Here is a 24,791-nt window from a genome sequence, read left to right on the forward strand (position 1 = left end):
ACGAGGGTCAGGGAAGAGAAGGTCCTTCCAGAGCATCGCACACCCCAGTGGCCCCGAAGGACCAACAGTGGCTTCCTGGTATCAGCAGACACCGGCCAGCATTTGCATTTCTCCTACATCATCATTACGTTTTAAATGCTTGAGGGGAAAGGGCTGCGCTGGCCTGTGGAGTGTGCACAAGCACGTGGCACAGAACCGTGGTCTCTGCTGGCTCTGGTTCTGCCATCTGACCTCTGGCTCCCTGAGCAGAGGGGTCTGTGCCGCTTCTCACCCTGACCCCAGCTGAGCCCATGGGCCTGGCACTTGGGAGCCACTCGGCGGACATACTCCATAAATCTGCAGGTGCCCTGCCCTCCGAGGCTGATGGCCATGCACCCACTGAGCCAGTCCACAGACATCTAACCGAGAGTGGCTCTGGGAACTCTGAAGTCACACAGTGTCACAAAGGCCACACTCATGTTGCCGCAGCGCAGTGACTGCGAGCTCAGACCGAGGTCCCAGGGCCGGGTTTGGATCCCGCTCTGCCATTTCCACCTGCTGACTTTGGGCAGGGCGAGCCCGGGCGTCTCTGAGCCTGCGTGGGAGGAACAGGCCTGGCGGCCCCATGGCAGGGGCCCCAGACATCACGCCACATTCAATGCACTTCTGCAGCAAATGCCGAGGTACCATCCCCCCGCGGAGCGGCGGTCGCCATGTGTCATCCACACAACTGCAGATTCACCACTCGGAAATGATTCCCAAGAGAAACTTACACCCATGCACATTTTGGGTTATATTTTTCTCCTAGAAAATCTCCCAAGAATCCAGGAAGTTTTCCCTCCCTCATATTTGTTTTATTTGAAGCACAGAAGGTTCTATGACGATAAATATCTGCAGTGGGTTAACAGGCCATGTGGACACCAACGCCTGCTCTGCAGAGGTTGTGCGGATGCAGGAAAGCAACCCTCCAACGCTGTGGTGCAGGGACGCACCTCAGCCCCGACAGCCCCACCTCCGCGACACACCTCAGCCCTGACAACCCCCATCTCCGCGACACACCTCAGCCCTGACAAACCCCACCCCCAGGACGCACCTCAGCCTCGATGAACCCCACCTCCGCGACACACCTCAGCCCCGACGACCCCACCTCCGCGACACACCTCAGCCCCGACGACCCCACCTCCGCGACACACCTCAGCCCCGACGACCCCACCTCCGCGACACACCTCAGCCCCGACGACCCCACCCCCAGGACACACCTCAGCCCCGACAACCCCACCTCCGCGACACACCTCAGCCCCGACGAACCCCACCCCCAGGATGCACCTCAGCCCCGATGACCCCACCTCCGCGACACACCTCAGCCCCGACAACCCCACCCCCAGGACGCACCTCAGCCCTGACAACCCCCACCTCCCGACACACCTCAGCCCCGACAGCCCCACCTCCGCGACACACCTCAGCCCCGACAGCCCCACCTCCGCGACACACCTCAGCCCCGACAGCCCCACCTCCGCGACACACCTCAGCCCCGACAGCCCCACCTCCGCGACACACCTCAGCCCCGACAGCCCCACCTCCGCGACACACCTCAGCCCCGACAGCCCCACCTCCGCGACACACCTCAGCCCCGACAGCCCCACCTCCGCGACACACCTCAGCCCCGACAGCCCCACCTCCGCGACACACCTCAGCCCCGATGACCCCACCTCCGCGACACACCTCAGCCCCGACAACCCCACCTCCGCGACACACCTCAGCCCCGATGAACCCCACCTCCGCGACACACCTCAGCCCCGACAGCCCCACCTCCGCGACACACCTCAGCCCCGACAGCCCCACCTCCGCGACACACCTCAGCCCCGACAGCCCCACCTCCGCGACACACCTCAGCCCCGATGAACCCCACCTCCGCGACACACCTCAGCCCCGACAGCCCCACCTCCGCGACACACCTCAGCCCCGACGAACCCCACCCCCAGGATGCACCTCAGCCCCGACGACCCCACCTCCGCGACACACCTCAGCCCCGATGACCCCACCTCCGCGACACACCTCAGCCCCGACGAACCCCACCCCCAGGATACACCTCAGCCCCGACGACCCCACCCCCAGGATGCACCTCAGCCCCGACGACCCCACCCCCAGGATACACCTCAGCCCCGACGACCCCACCCCCAGGATGCACCTCAGCCCCGACGACCCCACCTCCGCGACACACCTCAGCCCCGACGAACCCCACCCCCAGGATGCACCTCAGCCCCGACAAACCCCACCTCCGCGACACACCTCAGCCCCGACGAACCCCACCTCCGCGACACACCTCAGCCCCGACAGCCCCACCTCCCGACACACCTCAGCCCTGACAACCCCACCCCCAGGACACACCTCAGCCCCGACAACCCCACCCCCAGGACACACCTCAGCCCCGACAACCCCACCCCCAGGACACACCTCAGCCCCGACAACCCCACCCCCAGGACGCACCTCAGCCCCGACAAACCCCACCTCCCGACACACCTCAGCCCCGACGACCCCACCTCCGCGACACACCTCAGCCCCGACAGCCCCACCTCCCGACACACCTCAGCCCTGACAACCCCACCCCCAGGACACACCTCAGCCCCGACAACCCCACCCCCAGGACGCACCTCAGCCCCGACAAACCCCACCTCCCGACACACCTCAGCCCCGACGACCCCACCTCCCGACACACCTCAGCCCTGACAACCCCACCCCCAGGACACACCTCAGCACCGATGAACCCCACCCCCAGGACGCACCTCAGCCCTGACAAACCCCACCTCCCGACACACCTCAGCCCCGACAACCCCACCCCCAGGACGCACCTCAGCCCTGACGAACCCCACCTCCCGACACACCTCAGCCCCGACGACCCCACCTCCGGGACACACCTCAGCACCGATGAACCCCACCTCTGCAAACTTCCGCAGCAGGTCGGGGCACACCTGCCTCTGCAGGGCGACCTCAGGGTGGCTCCAGGTGTCCTGGACTGAGCCGTCCCTACCTCGCCTCTTCTTCCCTGAGAGAAAAAAGGCAGCAGGTAAGGATCATGTTTTTTTCCAGCAAATATATAAAAACACAAGAATTCCTGGCCCATCTTGGAGTGCCTGAGCCTCTCCCCAGCTCCCAGCAGGGTCCACCAAGGTAGGCGGGTGAGCGGGAGGTGGGCAGCTTGCCCAGGAAGGGGCTGGAGGAGCTCTCCGTGGGGTGGCGGAGCTGGGTGTAGTGCTGGCCCCCAGCCAGGGCTTGCTCTTGGCCACATTCCTGCAAATGCTCTTGGCACCTGTGGCTCTCCCAGCTCCTCCTGCATACCCCACCTTCTGGAGGGATTCCCTCCCTGACTCCTGCAGGACTCCCAGCTCCTCCTGCATAACCCCCCTTCTGGAGGGGTTCCCTCCCTGACTCCTGCAGGACTCCCAGCTCCTCCTGCATACCCCACCTTCTTGAGGGGTCCCCCCCAACTCCTGCAGGACTCCCAGGCCCCCTGTGCCCGTTCTGTCACTTCCCTCGTCCCTCTGGGTCCTGACTGTCCCTGAGACAGGAGCCTCTCCAGGGCCTGGTGCTGACTGATGAGGCTGCCCCACCCACGTCCTGCTCCCGCTGGGCCTGTGGCCACTGCCCTCTGCCTGCAGGCACCCCTCATGGGCATCTGCTTGCTGGCTGTGGCTGCCCCTGCCTGAGCCTCCGAGGCCCCCAGTGACTGAAGACGGAGCATGATGATGGTGCTTGTGGCTCGGCCGACGCAGCCAGATGTGGCCGCCGCCCCGTGATTGGCAGTCCTGATAATTAGTGGGAACTACTACTACTGTGACTTAGCTATACCCTTTCTCATGTGAAGGCCCCATGGGCTGTCACTGCATGAACCATAACCCTTCCCGCACCCAGAGGGCGGCTGTGGCCAGGCTGGGACGCACTCGTGAGGGCGGGTACAAACCTCTCCGCAGCCTCGACTTCTTCACCTTGACGTTGTCATACAGGAGGCAGAAGCGGCTTGCCGTCCGACAGACGTCCCACACGCCTTGTTTCCGGGCCACTTTGGCCAGCTCTGCCCAAATCTGTATCCTGCTCACCGAGAACCCAAACGAGGGAAAAGTGAGTAGACAAATGTGGCTGCTAAAGTTAGAAAACACCTGGGCTGCCTGCCTGAGAAAAGGCCACTGTGGCTCTGCGGTTTCGAGGTGGCCAGGAGCCCGGTGCTCACACTGGGGACGGCCTGGCGGGCACATGTCCCGGGGTCGGGTGCAGCTCTCTGCTTCCCCCTGCCAGTCAGCTGTGAGCGGCACCTCCCTTCCCTGTGGTGAGAAGAAAGGCCGTGCAATCCACTGCACGGAGCAGGCCTCCTGGGGGCGGTACCACAGGGTTGGTACCAAAAATCAGCCTGCTCTGGTCACAGGCGCTGCATGTCCTCCGAGTGACAGCAGTGACAGGCGGGACAGGGCGGCCGCACACCTCACAGGCCGTGGCTGTCATCACAGGCTGGGGGGTCCCATCTATGTCGGGACCCCCAGGCGGGGACCTCCTCCCACCATCCTGGAGCAGGTGACCTGGTGTGTCCCCAGACAGCCACACACAGGGTCAGCTCGGCTGCCACAGACGCTGGCTCTTGGGCTGAGCGACCCCCAGGCAGGGCTCTGTGTGGCGCTCTGGCCTCTTCCTCGCTCACCTCTCCTTGCTGTTTTCGTTGCCCAGGCGCCGCAGGTGCCCGGCAGCTTTGTCCACGCTGACGATGTGGTGCCGCGCCTTTGCACAAAGGTAGGTGAACCGGCCCCTGCTCTTCCCGGTGGAGACTGGGACAGAAATGCACAGGCAGGTGTTGGGGCTGCTGGCAAAGGGCCGGGGACGCGCCCATCAGGAACCAGCGCCCCGCGCCGGCGCCGGGGTGGCCACGCACAGGTGGTGGCTGCAGGGGCCCTAGATCCCTGGCTCCTGGGAGCAGAGCTGCAGAGTGGCATTGCCTGTGTCTCCCGCCGGCGACGAGGCCGAGCCAGTGCTCCTCTGAGTGGGGGAGGCTCCAGGAACCTCGGAGCAGTCTGCCAAGATCCTCCCGCTGCTCTGCTGGCTGCGCTGCCTAGCTGACGTCCAAGCAGGGGCACCCGGCCTCAGACTCCTGCGCTCCCACCCAGCCCCTGTGTAGCACCCCAAGGCCCAGCAGTTTTATCTGCATGACGCCAGAGGTTCCGAATCACCACTCCTTTTCCTGGCAAATAAATCACAAGCACCCGGAACTCAGCTCCACACCCAGAACTCAGCTCCACACCCTGAGGGGCCTCCTGTGCATGGGCGACCCCGGGGACTGGGCCTCCCCTGGCTGGTGTCTACCCTCTCGGCCGGCACAGGGGTTCACCTTCAGGAGCCACTCAAGGGTATCCTCCCCTGGAGCCCGCACCACCCTCACTGCCCCTGGGCAGGGCCCCGCAGCACCTCGTGCTGGGTGTAGGGTGCTGTCCTCCTGCTGGGTGTAGGGTGCTGTCCTCCTGCTGGGTGTAGGGTCCTGGGTGTACGGTGCTGTCTCAGCCCCACAGCCAGCAGGTGGACATGCACCTGACCCCCAGGCGGCCAGCAGCACACGCCCATGAATGAAAGGAGTCAGGAAGGCAAAATAGGTGCGTCCGGGTCCTACTGGTGGATCTGCAGCTGCTCCTCAAACTTATTAGGGCAAAATGAAAGCACAGGTGCGGCAGCATCTGAGGGTGGTGGACGACGAGGCGGTGACCCCTCCCCTCTCCAAGAGCGACCAACCTTCCCTTGCAGGACACGACCCACCCTGCATCTGCCCATCTCCTTGTCTCAGACCCGAGACATGACCCAGCGTCTCCATTCCCAACCACCGTCTCCGCAGGCTGCAGTCTGGGTGATGCCTGCTTCATCGTGCTGGGCAAAAGCCGCCAGCTGCTGGGCACTGAGCTGGAGGGAGGCCTGGCGGCAGCCCCCAACAGAACCCTTAAGGGACCAGTGGGAAGGGCTCCTAAGCCAGGCCCAGCCTGGCCCCTGCACTGGGCTGAAGAGAGTGGGACCGCCTGCGTTCCCAGAGCCACTGGCGAGTGCCCAGAGAAGCTGGGGCAGTGGGGGTGCAATACACCCCCGAACCCTGGCTCAGTCCCTGCACGTGGGCCGCATGGCCCCATGTCCCACTACCCAAAGCCAGTTCAGGGTCTCCCCAGGACAGATGTGATGGCTTCAGCTTTGACCCCCGTGATCCAGGGAGCCCTGTACTGTGCCTCTGGCTCAACCCCACTCCCCAGAGCAGGGTGTGTTGAAGTCCTCGCCCCCAGGACCTGAGTATGACCTTCTTTGGAGGTAATCTGGGTCAAATGAGGTCGCCAGGGTGGACCCTAGTCCAGTCTGACTGGTATCCTTCTTTTTTTTTTTTTTTTTTGAGACAGAGTCTCGCTCTGCCGCCCAGGCTGTGGCCGGATCTCAGCTCACTGCAAGCTCCACCTCCCGGGTTCACGCCATTCTCCTGCCTCAGCCTCCCGAGTAGCTGGGACTACAGGCGCCCGCCACCTCGCCCGGCTAATTTTTTGTATTTTTTTTTTTAGTAGAGACGGGGTTTCACCGTGTTAGCCAGGATGGTCTCGATCTCCTGACCTCGTGATCCGCCCGTCTCAGCCTCCCAAAGTGCTGGGATTACAGGCTTGAGCCACTGCGCCCAGCCTGACTGGTATCCTTCTAAGAGGAGGAAACGAGGACACAGACCCCCAGAAGGAACGGCCCTGAGGACGCAGGGAGGAGACAGTGTCCACAAGCCAAGGAGCCCTCAGGGGGAACCAGCCCTGCCCACGCCTTGACTTCCAGCCTGGGACTGGGAGGAGTGAGTTCCTGTTGTCTAAGCAGCAGAGCCCGTGGGGTCTGTCCTAGCAGCCAGGGCACCCGACATGGCTGGTGTGTGCACAGAAGACCTTTGCTGGGCTTTGCCAGACGCGGCAGGCCGAGATCGGAGGACACTGCTGGTGCACAGTCCTTGCACATCCAGGGGCCGTGGTAGGGAGCATGGGGACTGGGGAAACCCCGGGGCAGCCTCGGAGCCATTCCAAGGCGGATGGTTCCGGGCTGGGAGAGCCCAGTGCGGCGCTCACCTTTGGCCTCATTCTCACTGTCCAGCACGATCTGAAACGTGTCGGGGGCTAAGGCCAGGCCTGCGTTCACCAGGAGGGCCCGCTTCTTCCTGACGCTGTCCTTTGGGGTAGCTTTTTTTGCCTGTGAAAAGCAGAGACTGATGAGGAAGGGGCCGCTGGACTTTCCGCAGCACCTTCTCCAACTTCTGGAGCCTCCTGGCTGTGGCAGGGCCTGTGTGGTCCTCCTGCTCATAGACACAGTGACAGCTCGGCCCCAGGCCTCCTCGCCTCAGGTGGCCCTAGGCAGCTCCCGCCCTGCCGTGCCTTCAAAGCCCAGCCCCGGCCCCATGCTGGGGTTACAGCACCCAGCCTCCCTCACCTCCCCGGGCAGCACCTGCTCGATGGCCATGATGGCCTTGTCCTCTGCACGCTCGGGGGCCTGGTATAGTGTGGTGCACAGGCGCAGCCGGGTGGAGGCCATCTGGAGCCTGTCCTGGTAGAGGCCCAGGGTGTCCAGGCGCGTGGCTTTCCGGAGGTGCTCCATGGCGGGCTCCAGCCGGTCCTCGTCCTCCTCGATCTGCGCCATCTCCATGTGCACTTGGCAGCGGAGCAGCGTCATGAGGCTGTGGGGGTGGCGCGGCATCAGGGGCCCTGGCGGGGCTGAGGCTGTGTCGGGCTGGGGTCACACCCTCCAGGGGAGGCCTGGAGTGGCCCCAGCATGTAGGGGAGGCTTGGTGCCCAGTGCCCCTGGCTTTCCGCCATCCTTTCAGTGATGCCCCGCCTGGCCCTGGGGACTCACAAATGGGGACAAGGAGAGAAGACCATGCAGACCCCGGAGGCCTCGGCAACTCACGACAGCAGCCCCGGAAGGAAACCTGGGCGCTAGTGCAAGACTGCCCGGCTCTCTGCTGGGGACAACTTCCTGAAGCGTGGGGCGCAGTTCCCACAACCTGGGCACAACTTCCTGAAGCGTGGGGCGCAGTTCCCACAGGCCACGGCGGCAGAGGTCAGGGTGCAGGGCTGCGAGGAAGGCTAGGGTCTGGAGAGGAAGGGCTGCGCAGAGCAGCCCAATCAGCCTGTGTGGAGGTGCCCTGGACCCCCTGGCCTCAAGCAGCCGTGTAGGGGTGCCCCAGATCCCCTGGGCTCGAGCAGCCTGTGGGGTGCCTGGAACCCCTGGGCTCGAGCAGGCTGCGTGTGCACAGGAGTGCACGTGTGCCAGGCCTGAGAAGCGGTTCTGGGGCAGCTGAGCCGGGGTCCGGGTTCATTCTCAGCTGTGGGAAGTTGAAGGATGGCCCAGGGGGTTGTGAGGGGTGTGGTCACCATGTTTCAGGGTGTGTATCTGTGTGAACTGAGCCGGAGTGATGCTGGCCTGACACAGACTGTGCTAAGGGGTGCGTGTTCTTAGCCCTAGAGAAATCCCCCATTCCTCCAAAAGGTATAGTCGAGAAACCAAGAAGCCAACAGAGGAAATGAAATAGAATTCTAGAAAAAGTCAGGGAGCCCCAGAGAAGGTGGGAGGGAGCTGTGGCAGTGCAGGGAGGTAGCAGACAGGGAGCTGGGGCTGAGCTGGCGGTCTCAGAGTCAAAACCATACTGACAGCAATGAAGAGGCTGAGCCCTCCCAACAAGAAACAGGTCCTGAGACCAGGGCTGTGGTTCTCCAGCCACCCTGGGACCAGGCTCTGCAACATCTTGTGGCTGCCCTTGCCCCCAGTACCAGTCTCCTGCCCACCACGGCCCACCCAGATGCCTGCTGCCTGCCCGCCATGGTCCACCCTGACGCCTGATGCCTGCCCGCCACGGTCCACCCGGACGCCTGCCGCCTGTCCGCCATGGCCCACCTAGATACTTACCACCTGCTACCACGCTGGCCCCAGCATTCCTGTCACCCCTGAGGACACACCGTGCTCTTCCGGGACGCTGGGCCCTCTGAGCACTCCTGTCTCACCCAAGATGACCCAAGTCCCATGGGGCCACAACCAGCCCCCCACTCTCAGCTTCTGTGGCCATGACAGTCCCCTTCAATGGAGGCTTGAGGGGCACAGATGCCCGTGAGACACAGCTGAGCCTGCTTCTTCCTCTGGCCCCACCAGTGCTCCACACAGAGGACCCGGCATGCCTGGCCCTGAGCTGAGGCAGAGGGTGGCCCTTACTGAGTACGGGGAGTCTGCTGCTTGTGGCACTGGCATGGCAAGGGAGCTTGGGCCACCTTCTCCTCCTCTGTCTCCTCATGCACCACCCGCTCTGTGGAGGACACGGCGCAGGTGCACGCCCCACCTGTCCACCTTCTCCAGCACGTCCGCGACGCCCGCCAGGGGCTTCCGCAGGTGGTGCCGCAGGTTGTGCTGCAGCAGGGGCAGGCAGGTGTTCCACTGCGTGGTGCACACCACGTGGATGACCCGGGGGTCGCCCAGGCGGACGGCTCGCTGCAGCGCGACGTCTAGTCTCTGTATGATATCCAGCTGGGCCTGCGGAGAAGACGTGGGCGATTCTATGGAGGTTGCTGGCTTGAGCTGCAGGGCTGGGGCGGGACATGTGCAGGGCACGCTGAGAACTCAGGCCCTAAATTCATCACCCTGCGTGGTGCCATGCTCAAATCTGTCCGTGAAAATGGCCAGAGTGACTCTAGGAGGAAGTGGATGTCTCACAAGATAGTACACGCAGGAGGCTTGGCAGTACGCACATATCGTGGCTGCGCCCGCCTCCCGTGTGTGGACTCAGTGGCGGCTGCTCCCTTCCTGGTCCCGTCTCTTTCCAGGGGCCTGTGCCCACGACGCTTCCCACCCCCAGAATGTCTCCTCCGGTCTGTGCTACACGGGCCCTTCCCAGGACAAAGGCTTAGGCCAGGATTTCAGTGGAGCCAGTCTCCCCACACTCCCACCTCCCACAAGCCCTTCTGGGCCGCCCACTGCCCTGGGCTCGCTTGGCCATGTCCCCACAGCCTGTGGCTTCCACAGGGGCCTCGCCCTCATGCTGCCCCTGGGCTGGGTGGAGCCTGCACCTCACAACCCCATCCTGCCCCTTGGCTGCTGGGTCTGAAAGCCTCGTACGCCGGTGCCGGCCCCACCGAGATCCTCAGCAGGTGAGGCGGGGGAAGCAGCCGTACACCCCACAGTGCCACAGCCACAAGCAGCCTCTGTTCACTTTCACGACAAAGTGCAGCAGCCAAAGTGTCTGGAAATCATTCCTTAAACGAACTCTCATTAAGCGCCTACCACATGCCTGGCACCAGTGCACAGCAAGAGTCAAAAACCTCCCACGAGACGCTCAGCCCCGCGGAGGCAGACCCAGGAGCAAGTCCACAGAGGCGTCGGCGCCTGCCGGGCCGTGATACATGCGCCAGGCGGTGCGGGCTGAGGGTGGGTGCCTTAGGAGTGGGGGCGGGGAAGGCCTCCCAGCTGCTCTGCTCATCCCCCACCCCGGCACCTCCGGCACTGACCCACGTGCCCCTGGCTCCTCTGTGCCCAGCAGGGCCTTGTACTGCCTGGATGACAGGACTCGAGGGCTCCCGGGCCGACCCGCCACACTTGCCGTGGCACCATGTCAGGGCTGCATACCTCCATTCTGTCAGGTTTTTGTTCATCTTTTAACCGGGAAATTCTTACTGAGGAAGAGTCTAAAATGATTTCTAAATCCTTTCGTGGCAGTGGCTGCTATTCTGGAGCCTGCCGTCTCAGACAGCAGGACGGAGGTGGGTCAGGCTCACGTGCCTATAATTGGCAGCTGACCCCAGGGCCGGCGGTGGCTTCTGCCCCTCATCATTAGGACGCCTTCCCGGACTCAAGTGAGGCTGGCAGAAAGCCCTCGTGGAGACGCATGGCCGTCCCCCTGTCCTCCCGGGCAGGCATCACCACATGGCGGGGAGGGGGCAGCTCTGCAGGGGCTGCAGGAGGAGGGTCAGAGGGAGTCACATCCCAGCCCCCACCTGTACGACCCCAACCCACCAAGGAGGCCTGTGGGCCCCTCTGCGTGGGAGAGGAAGTGTGGCACTGGAGGCTGGACTCACACCCGCTGTCACGGGAGCCAGGGCGAGTCCAGCAGTGGGGTCCAGGCCGTGTCCCCAGCACCCTCAAGCCTGGGACACACTCAACTCGCACCGAGTTCCCGGAATCTGCAAAATAATGCCAGGTGTACGACTCCTGACCTCAACAGCCGCTCGGATGTACATTTTCATCTGATTTTCAAGTCTTAAAGCTTCTGATTCACACTCCAGACATTCTATTTCAATCAGCTTCCCAGGATCCTGCAGATATACACAGTTTTTGAAAAGATGGAGATCTGTAAGGGAAGCAGCTGTGCACATTCATGAACTTCAGAGGCATTTAAAATATGACTGGGTAGAGGTTTAACAAATACAAGTCATACGATGACACACAGACACCTACGACGCAGAGGTTTAAGTGAGGAAGCCGTGTTTTCAGCTACACCAACTCCTCGCCTGCCTGCAGGCCCTACCGCCTGAGAGCGGCAGGGGAGGGTCCTGACTTTGCCCTTTTCAGGGGCCTTGTCCCGGCCCCCAACACCTGGTACCCAGGCCTCAGCCAGGCGGCTTGGGGGCCCGGGGCTGCGCCGAAGTCTGGGAAGCGATGTGTTGTGCGTCATGCTGGGAAGAAGGGCACTCTACCTCCCCTTTCTCCGGGGCTTGCTGAGCTCGGGGAAGACGTCCCCAGGCCTCGGTGGCCTTACAAAAGCTGGGAGCAACATGTCGCTGTCATCCAAAGACCACACCCCTAAACCTGCCCCGCTCGAGGGGTGAAACTCCTAAATCCTAAACCTGCCCCGCTCGAGGGGTGACACTCCTAAACCCTAAACCCGCCCTGGCACGAGGGGTGACACCCCTAAACCCTAAACCCGCCCTGGCACGAGGGGTGACACTCCTAAACCCTAAACCCACCCTGGCACGAGGGGTGACACCCCTAAACCCTAAACCCGCCCTGGCACGAGGGGTGACACTCCTAAACCCGCCCTGGCACGAGGGGTGCAGGTCTTCTGGACACAGGAGACTCAAGCTCCTAGTCTGTGAGCGCAGGTGCTGATGGTGTAGCATCTTCACAAACAACAGACACAGACGTCCCAAGAAGCAGGTCCTCGGCAGCAGACTCCTCCGCCCCGGGGAGCGGGTCCTCGGCAGCAGATGTCCGCGAGGATGGGAAGTACCTGCAGCACCTCAGGATGGCTGCACCGCAGTCCTGCACATCTGGGCCTTGGCACCGGCCAGGATGGAGAGCGCAGGAGGCCGCCACCCCAGGCTGTGTGCCCCCACCTGTCCAGCAGCCGCAAGCCTCCATGCCACTGAGGAAGCTATGCCAGGCTTCACAGGGGTCAGAAAAAGAGCCCCATGCTTCCCACATGGTCATGGATCTTAAAACTCTTTATGGGGTCCCACAGGTCCGGGCGTCTGCCTGGTTAAATCAAGCAATCGTGAAATGTATGACGGTGGATAGTCTTTAAAAATGCACCAAGGCTTCAAAATTAAAAACCATTCATATCCTTAACATTAGCGAGCTTTTAATTCAAAATAAAGCTCATGAGATCCTGAATGTCTACTAGGAGGCTGGCAGGGATAACGAGCCTCCCAGCAGAATGTTCACCTAGAGAAGGTCGCTTTCGACCAGCAGTGAGACAGGAGGTAACAGGAGGGCTGGGCCCTGAGGGATGGGCAGAGGCCAACCGGGCAAAGGGCCGGGAGAGCGTCTTCAAGCCAGGGCAGAGGGACATGCTCTGCAGGGGTCACGGGCGGTGGCGGCAGAGTTGGGCTACAGGAGCCTCCCTAACGGCAACCCCACGGCAGCAGGGGCCTGCCCGGGAGCCTCAACCTGGGATACACAAAACGTTGCTTTGAGTTCTACAGCAGCCCTCGGAGATGAGTCCTGTTACTGCTGCCATTTTGCAGCGACAAACCCTGAGGCGCAGGGAGCTGAAGGAAGGGCTGCTGGGGAGGAGGAAGTGGGGCCGGACCCAGGCGTTCCACAGTCATTCTGAACTGGGGACGCTGCGCCATTGAAACCGACAAGATGGAAATGGGGCTCACAGAAGCCAGTAAAGGGCATCAAACACAGGAGCGCCTCCCACGCTGCCCTCATCCTCCGTACTGCACGGGCTGCCGTTTCCAGCCTTGACCACGCTTCCCGCCTGTCTCTCAAGGCCACGTGAACTGCATCTCCTGTTCTGAAACCATTTCCAGATCAGCACAGCCCTCAGTGTGGCTGGCCGGCTCCCCCCGTGCTGAGCCACGGCCGTGTCTCCTGCACCACTGACGGCTCGGTTTACGATTACTCGTGGGGAACCTGGGGCAAAGCACACCGCAGGTGCTCAAGGAAGACACCACGAGGGGAGCCCCAGCACGCGGCTGTGCGCCCGAGGGTCCCCCCTTCACTCTCCGTGTGTAAAGCGACACAGTTTGCTCAAAACCACCCGATAAACTGATCCCATTGTCCCTGCTCTGTGGCAGTTCCCGAAAGCATCAGCAAGCCTGACGTCTTCAGTCTTACACACCTTTGGTTGTGTGAAGCTTTTTCTGGAGGGCGGTTCTCTAACGTGTATTCTTAAAATATTAAAAGTGAGCATTCCCTAGTCATTTCATGTAAATACACTCATCTTAGGGAAAAATCCTAAATGCAGCATAATGTTTTAGGCACAAAATGTTCACTGCAGCCCTTTATGTAATTAGCACAAAATGATACAGTAGCCCCCCCTTCTCTGAGAGGATATGTTTCAAGACCCCCCAACCCAGTGGAGGCCTGAAACGTGGAGCAGTCCCAAACCCGATGTACATTGTGATTTTTCTAGACAGAAATCCCTATGATAAACTTTAATTTCTAAATTAGGCACAGTATGATATTTATAACAATAACTAATAATAAAATACAACCATAACACTATGCCGTAATAAAAGTGATGTGGCTGTGGCCTCTCCCTCAAAAAACCTTAATACTTTCACACTGTAGGTGCCTGCAGGTAGCAAACTGCAGAAAGTGAACTGTGGGTAATGAGGCATGGCCGGTGTGACTTACACGTCCAATAATGAGACTGCTGGAGAATGTTCCGGATCATTAGCATCATGACATTTTACACCGTCTGTAAAGTGGACTCTAGAAACAACTGTGGTGCTGTGGCCTCGTGGCCACAATAAAGGTAAAGAGAAATGGGCAGGTGTAAAATTGCAAACACCATCTAACCGCAGTTGTGCAAAACACAGGTAGGAAAGACGGCAACGTGCCAACCACCGACCGAAGCCCTGGGGGCCACGGCCTTGTGAACTGCTTTTCCCTTCTTTGCCTTTTGTCCAAATGCACGGTGAGCAGCCTCCCAACCCCAGGCAACAGTGTCGTAAAGCCACTTACTTTGCTTTCCATCTTCTTGAGGTCTGAGAGGCAGTCAGAGGAGATCTCCATGCATTTCAAGGTCAAGGAAAAACGTGCCAGTTCAAAAAGCAAAAGCATTCTGCAAACAAACAAACCAGCCAGCACCGGCTCAATATGGGGAGGCAGCAAATATGGCTGCACGGGAGAATCCAGGTTCCCCATTCAAGCAGAGGCAGGAAAGAAAGGTAGGATAAGAAATAAATAAAGTTAAATTAAATAGTAGAACAGAAGCCCTGCGGGGAGGTCCCAGCAGGGCTTTAAGCTACAGCGTCAGAGCCCAGGAGTGTCCCGGGGCCAGCACAGTTGTGGAGGCCGCCCAGGGCCAGGTCCCTACTGGACGCCCTGCTCTTCACTCTCCAGACCTTCAGGTCATGTGCAGAACCCAGGGGAAGCACAGGGAGGATGACATGCGCACTCAAAGCCATGGTCTTGCACAGCAGCTCAGACCCACATCTGCAGCTCAGCGAGGCCAGAGTTCAGGCTCCTCACCACACAGAGCCTGAACCTTCCCCTCCCCACACAGAACCTGGGCCTTTCCCACATTCCCCACACAGAGCCTGAATCTCCCCACATTCCCCACACAGAGCCTGGGCCTTTCCCACATTCCTCACACAGAGCCTGGGCCTTTCCCACATTCCCCACACAGAGCCTGGGCCTTTCCCACATTCCTCACACAGAGCCTGGGCCTCCCTGCAGTCCTCATAAAGAGCCTGGGCCTTTCTGCTCCCAACACAGGGCCTGGGCCTTCCCCATACTCCCGACACAGCGCCTGGGCCTCCCTCCTCTCCATACAGAGCCTGGGCCTCTCCACACTCCCCACACACAGCCTGAGCCTTTCTGCTCCCGGTACAGGGCCTGGGCCTTCCCCACACTCCCACACAGAGCCTGGGCCTTCCTCCTCCCCACACAGAGCCTGGGCCTTCCTCCTCCCCATACACAGCCTGGGCCTTCCCCACAGTCCCCACACACAGCCTGGGCCTTCCCCACACTCCCCACACACAGCCTGGGCCTTCCTCCTCCCCATACACAGCCTGGGCCTTCCCCACAGTCCCCACACACAGCCTGGGCCTTCCTCCTCCCCACACACAGCCTGGGCCTTCCTCCTCCCCACACACAGCCTGGGCCTTCCCCACAGTCCCCACACAGAACCTGAGCCTTCTTCCTCCGCACACAGATCCTGGGGTTTCGTCCTCCCTACACAGAGCCTGGGCCTTCCTACCATGCGACAAGCCCGCAGGGGCACCGCCAACCGCACCTGCAGTCACCAATCAGGGTCTGCGTAGAAATCCATAGGCTGAGGCTAAACTTTGTATCCGCCTGTAAAGACCCACAGTGCTCCAGACAACTTCAAGAAAGAACAGAGGCGCACTCAGCTCTCCCTCTAGAGCTTCCTGCTGAGCTGCAGGGATCGGGATCATGCTCCTGGGGTGGAGATGAGGCCCGGGTTTCCCTCCGGGATGCCTCTCTTCCAGGAGGAGCCCGTCCACTGGTGTCCCTGCAGCCGCCCACAGTGTCTCCAGACATTGCCAGATGTCCCGGGGAGCAGGTCTACACGTCTTCTGCCGTCTCCCGGGGAGTGATCACAGTCTTCCCGGGAATACATTGGCGGCTGCAGGCAGTGACCCAACTCGGCCCTCAGTGTGGTGTGACCATCCTCCCTGCATCCCTGGGTAGCTGTGGGCAGGAGGCTGCTTTGGGGTGGGGTGCAGATGCTTCTCCGCCCCTCGTCCCTGCCTACCTCCTCCTCCCCCTGCTCTGCTGTTGGGCCCTCTCAGATCCTGGCAGGCCTGGCATTGCAACACTGGCCTCTCCGTCCTACCTGAGCTCCAGCACACAGGCCTGCTGGGCAGGGCAGGAAGAGAGAATCCGTAAAAGTGGCTGACAATGTCACCTGTGGACAGACTGCGGCACAGGGCTATTTACACTGGTCCTGAGACCTCTCGTCAGAGCGCCTGGCCACAGAAGGGGACGCTCGGCCAGGGCCACGGCCACGCTCGGCCGGACTTCAGTTAGCACCACTTGGAGGGTCTGATGGAAGATGTAAACTCCTTCTGGAACAACGTATCCACACACGTCCCCACGTACACATGCACTCATACTCCTCCCGAAAACAGACCCACCAGCGGGCTGGCCCTGTGTCCCTCCAGCCACCCCACGGTCCTGGGGCCCCTCCAGCCACCCCGTGGTCCTGGGGCCCCCTCCCTCGAGGAGCCTGCAGCTGAGCAGCGGAGACCTCAATGTTGGGCGGGTGCCACCTCCCTGATGAGACCACGAATGAGCTGGCATCTGGCGCCCCTCGCTGGCACTGATAAAGCAAGCTGCCCCGCCAGGACTGAGCCTGGACCCCTCGCTGGCACTGGTAAAGCAAGCTGTCCCACCAGGACCGAGCCTGGATCCACAGGAACCAAGTCCTCCCAACACCCCGTGAGCTTGGGGGGCCCCTTCCCCAGTCCAGCCTTGAGAAGAGACCCCAGACCACTCAACGCTGTGGTTGTTGCTGTGCCTATGTTCCTGTCCCACAGACACGGCAAGGTCATGGATCTGTGCCCCGGTTCTTGTCCCGCAGACACGGTGAGGTCATGGACCTGCACTCAGGTTCCCGTCCCTCAGACACGTGAGGTCACGGACCAGCACCTGGGTTCCCATCCCATAGGCACAGCGAGGTCATGGACCTGTGCCCGGGTTCCCGTTCCGCAGACATGGTGAGGTCATGGACCTGTGCCCAGGTTCCCGTCCTGTAGGCATGGTGAGGTCATGGACCTGTGCCCAGGTTCCCGTCCTGCAGACATGGTAAGGTCATGGACCTGTGCCCAGGTTCCCGTCCTGCAGGCATGGTGAGGTCATGGACCTGTGCCCAGGTTCCCGTCCTGCAGACATGGTAAGGTCATGGACCTGTGCCCGGGTTCCCGTCCTGCAGGCATGGTGAGGTCATGGACCTGTGCCCAGGTTCCCGTCCTGCAGTCATGGTAAGGTCATGGACCTGTGCCCGGGTTCCTGTTCCGCAGACATGGTGAGGTCATGGACCTGTGCCCAGGTTCCCGTCCTGCAGACATGGTAAGGTCATGGACCTGTGCCCGGGTTCCCGTCCTGCAGGCATGGTGAGGTCATGGACCTGTGCCCAGGTTCCCGTCCTGCAGTCATGGTAAGGTCATGGACCTGTGCCCGGGTTCCCGTCCTGCAGGCATGGCGAGTTCATGGACCTGTGTTGTTTCAAGCTGCTAAGTTTGTGGGTACTTGTTATGCGGCTGCAGATAACTAATACACCTTCTCTGTTAGTGTCCCGTGTGGCCACCAGAAAACCGAACAGACAATTTCAGCTCCCGTATCAATAAGCTTTACTTGTTTCCCATTCTCTTAAAAACATACAGGGCTATCAACGAGGTGCAAAGTCGCTCCGGGGGGCAGGGGACCAACCCCCTGACCCACCCGCACCCACAAAGGCAAAACCGGCCAGCGCTTTCCATGTGCTTCCGAAAATCTCAGGCTCAGCTTCCTGCTTCCAGGATACCAGCCCAGGACTTATCCCAAACTCTCCAGTGCCTGGAGGATTCGAGAAAGCACAGAAGCCAAACAAACCAGCCTGAAAAAGGCTCTAGAGAAACCTGTTCTCCCACCCACAAAACGCCATGCAACCACCAGAACAGTGAGAGGTGCCGTGGTGACCGAACCATCCATATGCCTACAAACTAAATTCATGTTAAAAAGTAGGGTGTGAAAGTGTTCGCAAAACAGTACAAATCTCAGGCCACAAAAGACCAGAGAGGAACTTACTAAAACCTCCACGATGGCTGGCTTTTGCAAAGGTGGTTCTAGTTGCTTGTTTTATACCTTTTCACATTTTTCAGAGCCCGCTAAATTTTGTACAATGATTATGAAGAAGTGATATTGCAAAAAGACAAACACTTACTTTTCTTCTCTGATGGAAGGAAAGCGCTGGTGGTTGTAACGACTTAAGTGTCTATAGGCCTTCCTCAGAATGACACTGACGTCGCCTGGTAAATCATTTTGCTCTGCTTTTCTAGAAATAATTCAGAGAGTAATTCACCACAAGATCTTGTCAGATTTATTCAAATTCTCCTAAGAGAAACTCTGTGTGTATGAAACTGTGTTTCCCACTGAAGAGGAGACTGAAAATAACCCCTCCTGCTTTCTTTCCTCAAATTCCTGAGATGACTTTTCACCCCTTCCGGTTCTCCTTCCCTCCATGATGCCTGGCCTTCCCACAAGGCTGGAATAGAAACACTCAGACAAGACATGACCAGACCCCTTGCCAGAGCCAGCATCCCACACAGGAGCCAAACACGGGAAATGTGGGGCACTCTCTCTGCTCAACGGTGATAGGACCTGGACAAGCATTGCTCTCTCACAGGGATGCTGGCCATAGGACACAATCTCAGATCTCGTCACCGACCTCAGCACCCAAACACACTGTGATCTCCTCACTCCCCTCGGCATCCAAACACACCACGATCTCCTCACTCCCCTCAGCACCCAAACACACCACGATCTCCTCACTCCCTTCAGCACCCAAACAGACTGGCGATCTCCTCACAGCCCTCAGCATCCAAACACACCGCAATCTCCTCACGCCCCTCATCATCCAAACACACCGCAATCTCCTCACTCCCCTCATCATCCAAACACACCACGATCTCCTCACTCCCCTCAGCACCCAAACACACCGCGATCTCCTCACTCCCCTCAGCACCCAAACACACCGCGATCTCCTCACTCCCCTCATCATCCAAACACACCGCGTCTCCTCACAGCCCTCAGCATCCAAACACACCGCAATCTCCTCACGCCCCTCATCATCCAAACACACCGCGATCTCCTCACTCCCCTCATCATCCAAACACACCACGATCTCCTCACTCCCCTCAGCACCCAAACACACCGCGATCTCCTCACTCCCCTCATCATCCAAACACACCGCGTCTCCTCACTCCCCTCATCATCCAAACACACCGCGTCTCCTCACTCCCCTCATCATCCAAACACACCGCGTCTCCTCACTCCCCTCATCATCCAAACACACCGCGATCTCCTCACTCCCCTCAGCACCCAAACACACCGCGTCTCCTCACTCCCCTCATCATCCAAACACACCGCGTCTCCTCACTCCCCTCATCATCCAAACACACCGTGATCTCCTCACTCCCCTCGGCATCCAAACACACTGCGATCTCCTCACTCCCCTCATCATCCAAACACACCACGATCTCCTCACTCCCCTCGGCATCCAAACACACTGCGATCTCCTCACTCCCCTCAGCACCCAAACACACCGCGATCTCCTCACTCCCCTCGGCATCCAAACACACCGCGATCCCCTCACTCCCCTCATCATCCAAACACACCGTGATCTCCTCACTCCCCTCAGCACCCAAACACACCGTGATCTCCTCACTCCCCTCGGCATCCAAACACACCGCGATCTCCTCACTCCCCTCGGCATCCAAACACACCACGATCTCCTCACTCCCCTCAGCACCCAAACAGACTGGCGATCTCCTCACTCCCCTCATCATCCAAACACACCACGATCTCCTCACTCCCCTCGGCATCCAAACACACCGCGATCTCCTCAGAGCCCTCATCATCCAAACACACTGTGATCTCCTCACTCCCCTCATCATCCAAACACACCGTGATCTCCTCACTCCCCTCATCATCCAAACACACTGTGATCTCCTCACAGCCCTCAGCACCCAAACACACTGTGATCTCCTCACTCCCCTCATCATCCAAACACACCGTGATCTCCTCACTCCCCTTATCATCCAAACACACCGCGATCTCCTCACTCCCCTCATCATCCAAACACACCACAATTTCCTCACTCCCCTCATCATCCAAACACACTGCAATCTCCTCACAGCCCTCAGCACCCAAACACACCGCGATCTCCTCACTCCCCTCATCATCCAAACACACTGCGACCTCCTCACAGACCTCAGCATCCAAACACACCGTGATCTCCTCACTCTCCTCATCATCCAAACACACTGTGATCTCCTCACTCCCCTCATCATCCAAACACACTGTGATCTCCTCACTCCCCTCGGCACCCAAACACACCACGATCTCCTCACTCCCCTCGGCATCCAAACACACCGCGATCTCCTCACTCCCCTCGGCATCCAAACACACCGCGATCTCCTCACTCCCCTCATCATCCAAACACACCACGATCTCCTCACTCCCCTCGGCATCCAAACACACCACGATCTCCTCACTCCCCTCATCATCCAAACACATCGTGATCTCCTCACTCCCCTCGGCATCCAAACACACTGTGATCTCCTCCTACAAGCTCTTTCTGCACTTGGCTTGAAGCCGCCCTCTCCCTTCTGTGGCCTCACTGGCCTCTCCTCCATGCTGGGAGGGAGGCAGGGCCACGGATTGGGGGTGGCCTTCGGATCCCCACACCCTGGGGAGTCCCAGGCTCCCACTCTCCAGCTCCACTCACTGCAACTCCAGACTCACAGGCCCCTGGACACAGCACCTCCCCCCATGGAGGGGACAGAGCGCTCCCAAGCCCAGCACTTGTGAAACTCTCCCTCCCAAAATGACTTACGCTTTTAGCATATTAATATAGAAAGTGACTGACAGGCTAATGGAATTTTTCTTTTCTTCCTTTAACTGAAGTTTGTCCATTAATTCATGACGAACCTGTCATAAAATTGAAGAGATTATTAATCTGGATTCAAACAATTAGGTAAGAGGTTCAGATTTTGTGTCTAGATTTTATTTTCTCATTAATTAAATTTTGTATCTAGTTTTTCAGATACAACTTAAGCTGATTCCCCATATTTAAAAATGAATTGCTGATGAATGCTTTTGGTACATATTCTTGTAGTAATTACTTGTATCTTTGTGAATTTTCTATTAACTTCAAAAAAATTTAAAGCTATTAGAAAGGAAAAATTCAAAGAGGGACGATAAAGGCAAAAGACCCTGTTTTGCTTTCAAAATGTCACAGTTCTATACGTTGGATGAACTGCTATTTCTTTTTAATATGTTTATATATTTTTGTTCATGTATCTATACATATACATTTTTATATCTCTCAGCAAACTTATGTAATTTCTATGCAGTTTTCTCAACAATGACTTTTAAGAAAAGTACTTCTTACGTCTCTATTTCTAATACGCTCATTTACCATAACGGAGAACATCTGCCGGTATTTCTGCGGCACGTGAGACTTGATGAACGGAGCTGCAGTGGAGCAGAACCTGGCAGCCTCCTCCTTTCTTCCGGCTTGCAGATAACACTCCAGAAGTTCCCTAGATAACAGACGCGCCACTGGTCAACCCGGTGAAACTGTTTTCTCCTCTCTAGTAACCAGACAGACGCGCGCCACTGGTCAACTCAGTGAAACTGTTTTCTCCTCTCTAATAACCAGACAGACACGCCACTGGTCAACCCGGCTGAAACTGTTTTCTCCTCTCTAATAACCAGACAGACACACGCCACTGGTCAACCCGGCTGAAACTGTTTTCTCCTCTCTAATAACCAGACAGACACACGCCACTGGTCAACCCGGCTGAAACTGTTTTCTCCTCTCTAATAACCAGACAGACACGCCACTGGTCAACCTGGCTGAAACTGTTTTCTTCTCTCTAGTAACCAGACAGACACGCGCCACTGGTCAACCTGGCTGAAACTGTTTTCTCCTCTCTAATAACCAGGCTATTAAACCATTATATATTTTGTGTTTCACAAACTTTAAAAGCTACCCCGCGGTCAGCTTCTTCAGCCAGAACCAGGCCGTGCGGCTCACCGGGAACGGCCAGCAGGCGCCAGACAGCTCGTTACCGCTAGCACCGGGGCATTTTGAAATGAAAGATCTGTACTGATATTCTTCAAAGGTTCCCCAAAAGGCCATATGGCAGGAAACCCACACCTGCAGGCTCTGGGTTGGGGTCGAGGAGGACCACTCTGGAGCTGGCACAGCTGGGATCCTCACTGGAGACATCCACCCGTCCCCGGCCTGCACACAGAGCTCCACAGACACTCGGACCCATTTCCTTTCCGCCACCCAGCACAGTGACCGAGGCATTGGTGACAGTCTGCAGTGACCCCTCAGGGCTAAGGCCAGGCAAGGCCGGCCTGCCCCGTGCTGCCCCAGCTTCCTCGCAGGGCCGCCTGGGCTCCGGACATGCTGACTCCGCTTGGTTTTATGCTGTTAAAACACCTACTGCATTAATACTTTCAGAGCTAAGATTTTAAAACCGGGAGCCAGGCTGGGTGGCGCAGGGTCACGTCTGCTTTGCCGTGAGTCTAAACACAGTATCTTGTTCTGTTGTCATAACCTCATAACCAGGGCACGGCAAACGTCATCTACAGATTTTGGAAACAACCTTCGGACAAGACACACAGAAACTTGTGACTGTGGGAGAAAACGCACACGGAGTGTACCCCAGTGATGTGGAACTCCCATCCGCCCCGCCAGGAGAAGGGGTGGTGGCCTCAGAGTTGGAGGGCAGCCCACTGGGAGGCCACGGAGGGCACGGCGAGCTCAACTCACAGCATCAGCTCGGCGTGCCACTCCTTGTCTTCCTCCTCGGTCTGACTCAGCACGTTTACAATTTGGGAAAGGCTGGGGATCAGATGGTGGCGATATCCAGGCTCGAGGAACGGCCTCACCATCTGCCAGTAGAGGACTGATGCATTGTACACCAAAAAGTAATACCTACGGCACAAGCAGAGGACGTGGAGAACGCGGTCAAAGCCTAGCCAGCCCAAGCTGCAAAACCAAGGGGCCACTGTGTCTCCGGAGCCCCTCTCAGGAGGGGCCTCAGGTCCTCTCCCAGCAGACAGCAGCAGCCCCATCTGAGAAGCTTTGGCCCAGCCTGCAGGAGCACCAGGATGCAGAGCCCTTCCCTGGGACAGCCTTGGGCGGCCCTGCATCCAACGTGCCATGGCTCTAGTGCAGGCCCAGCTGTGATGACCCGGCCACAGGCTCCTGAGTCCAGACCAGGGCCTCCTTCCTCAATCATTCCACAAACTGATCGGCCCCCTTCCCTTGAAAACACACCACTGACCAAGGCCTCCTCTGGCTCTCAAGGGATAGACAAGAATGGGCAAGGACAGAGGGAATCAAGGAAGGCTTCCTGGAGGAGGTTACATGCCTGCCGTGACCTGAAAGATGTCAGGATGCAGCCAAGACAGTAGTAGAGGAAAAGAAGGTCAGGCAGATGGAAGACAAGGAGGAGCCTTTGGGAAACAAAGTTCCTGTCTGCCAGCATACAGTGTGAAGTGGAGGAGGGTGGACTGGAAGACTAAACAGAGACCCCTCTCAGGGGTCTGGGCCTCTCCCTGGGCAGCAGGGAGCCATTGCAGGGACTGAAGTAAGGGAATCTGGGCCCATCTGCCTTTCTCACTCTAGGGCCACTCCACAGCAGGGCAGGCCAGCTCTGTCCTGTAGGGCCTCCGTGCCTGGTGGTCCTGGGCTGGCCACCAGGTGTACCAGCACTGCTCAATGCCCAGGTGGGAGGAGGACGCCAGGGTGGCTGTGGCAAGCCCACTCCTCTGAGTTTACTCAGAGCCACCATGTGACCCTGGGACAGGACTCATCTTGTTTCCAGGTTTTCAGGAGAGGAGCGGAGGTGCGGGGTGTCCTGACCAGACGGTCACGCCTGCCTGAGTCAGAGGGGTCGCCATGGGACTCCAGTGGCCTGCTGCTTCTCCCTGGATGCCGCACCTCGAAAGGAATCCATCTCCTCCCTGTAAGTGGCTCTCTGCAAATCCCCACTATGGCCTCCACATGCCCGTGGTCGGGCTCACAGTCTCCTGTCCCACTGCCACTGCCCTGGACAAGCCAGTGCTGCCCTCTCTCTCCACACAACCTGGCCCTTTCCCAAAGATGATCCTGACCTCTGGCAAGGCTCTGTCACCCCATGGTCCATCCACAGTGCCCCCGAGGGTCCTGGAGCAGAGCAGCCTCCTTCCCGTGGTACCCGCCACTCCCGCATCACACCTCCCTCGGAAACACCCTTACCTTTAGAATCTGTGGCTTGAGATTGGGCCTCCCCATCCCCGTCCCCATGCAGGGAAGATCTCTTGGGCTGAGCCCTACATCCCCACCACTTGCAACAGAGTGTGACCAGAGAGGGCCACCAGCAGACAAGCAGGCCGATGTGGGTAGAAGGGACCAGGGAACCCACAGATTCTATTTAAATCTCCTCCAAACATTGTATCCTATTCAAATATGTGATATATATTCAAACAAATATGCTTGAAACTGCCAAGCTTGCACAAAACTGATTTGCATAGGATATGAATCAGTTTTGTGCAAGCTTAACAGTTTCAAGCATGATATTTGTTTTTGTGCAGAAAGCACTGATTTTGTAGAAAGTTATGCT

The 24,791-nt window shown here is 58.8% G+C and overlaps 1 protein-coding gene across 1 annotated transcript in view; it reads right to left on the minus strand.

Moving 5' to 3' along the window:
• CFAP46 (cilia and flagella associated protein 46) overlaps nucleotides 1-24,791 on the minus strand; it is a 128,339-nt gene that overhangs the window by 101,356 nt on the left and 2,192 nt on the right. The window contains 12 exon segments of the mRNA NM_001190957.3: nucleotides 2,895-3,022; nucleotides 3,938-4,065; nucleotides 4,667-4,790; nucleotides 7,080-7,200; nucleotides 7,453-7,681; nucleotides 9,335-9,525; nucleotides 11,202-11,300; nucleotides 14,401-14,500; nucleotides 18,329-18,439; nucleotides 21,002-21,096; nucleotides 21,587-21,710; nucleotides 22,955-23,119. Coding sequence (NP_001177886.3) covers nucleotides 2,895-3,022; nucleotides 3,938-4,065; nucleotides 4,667-4,790; nucleotides 7,080-7,200; nucleotides 7,453-7,681; nucleotides 9,335-9,525; nucleotides 11,202-11,300; nucleotides 14,401-14,500; nucleotides 18,329-18,439; nucleotides 21,002-21,096; nucleotides 21,587-21,710; nucleotides 22,955-23,119 — 1,615 coding nt within the window.

This window comes from Macaca mulatta, chromosome 9, assembly GCF_049350105.2.
Source record: "Macaca mulatta isolate MMU2019108-1 chromosome 9, T2T-MMU8v2.0, whole genome shotgun sequence".
Classification (NCBI taxonomy): Eukaryota; Metazoa; Chordata; class Mammalia; order Primates; family Cercopithecidae; genus Macaca; species Macaca mulatta.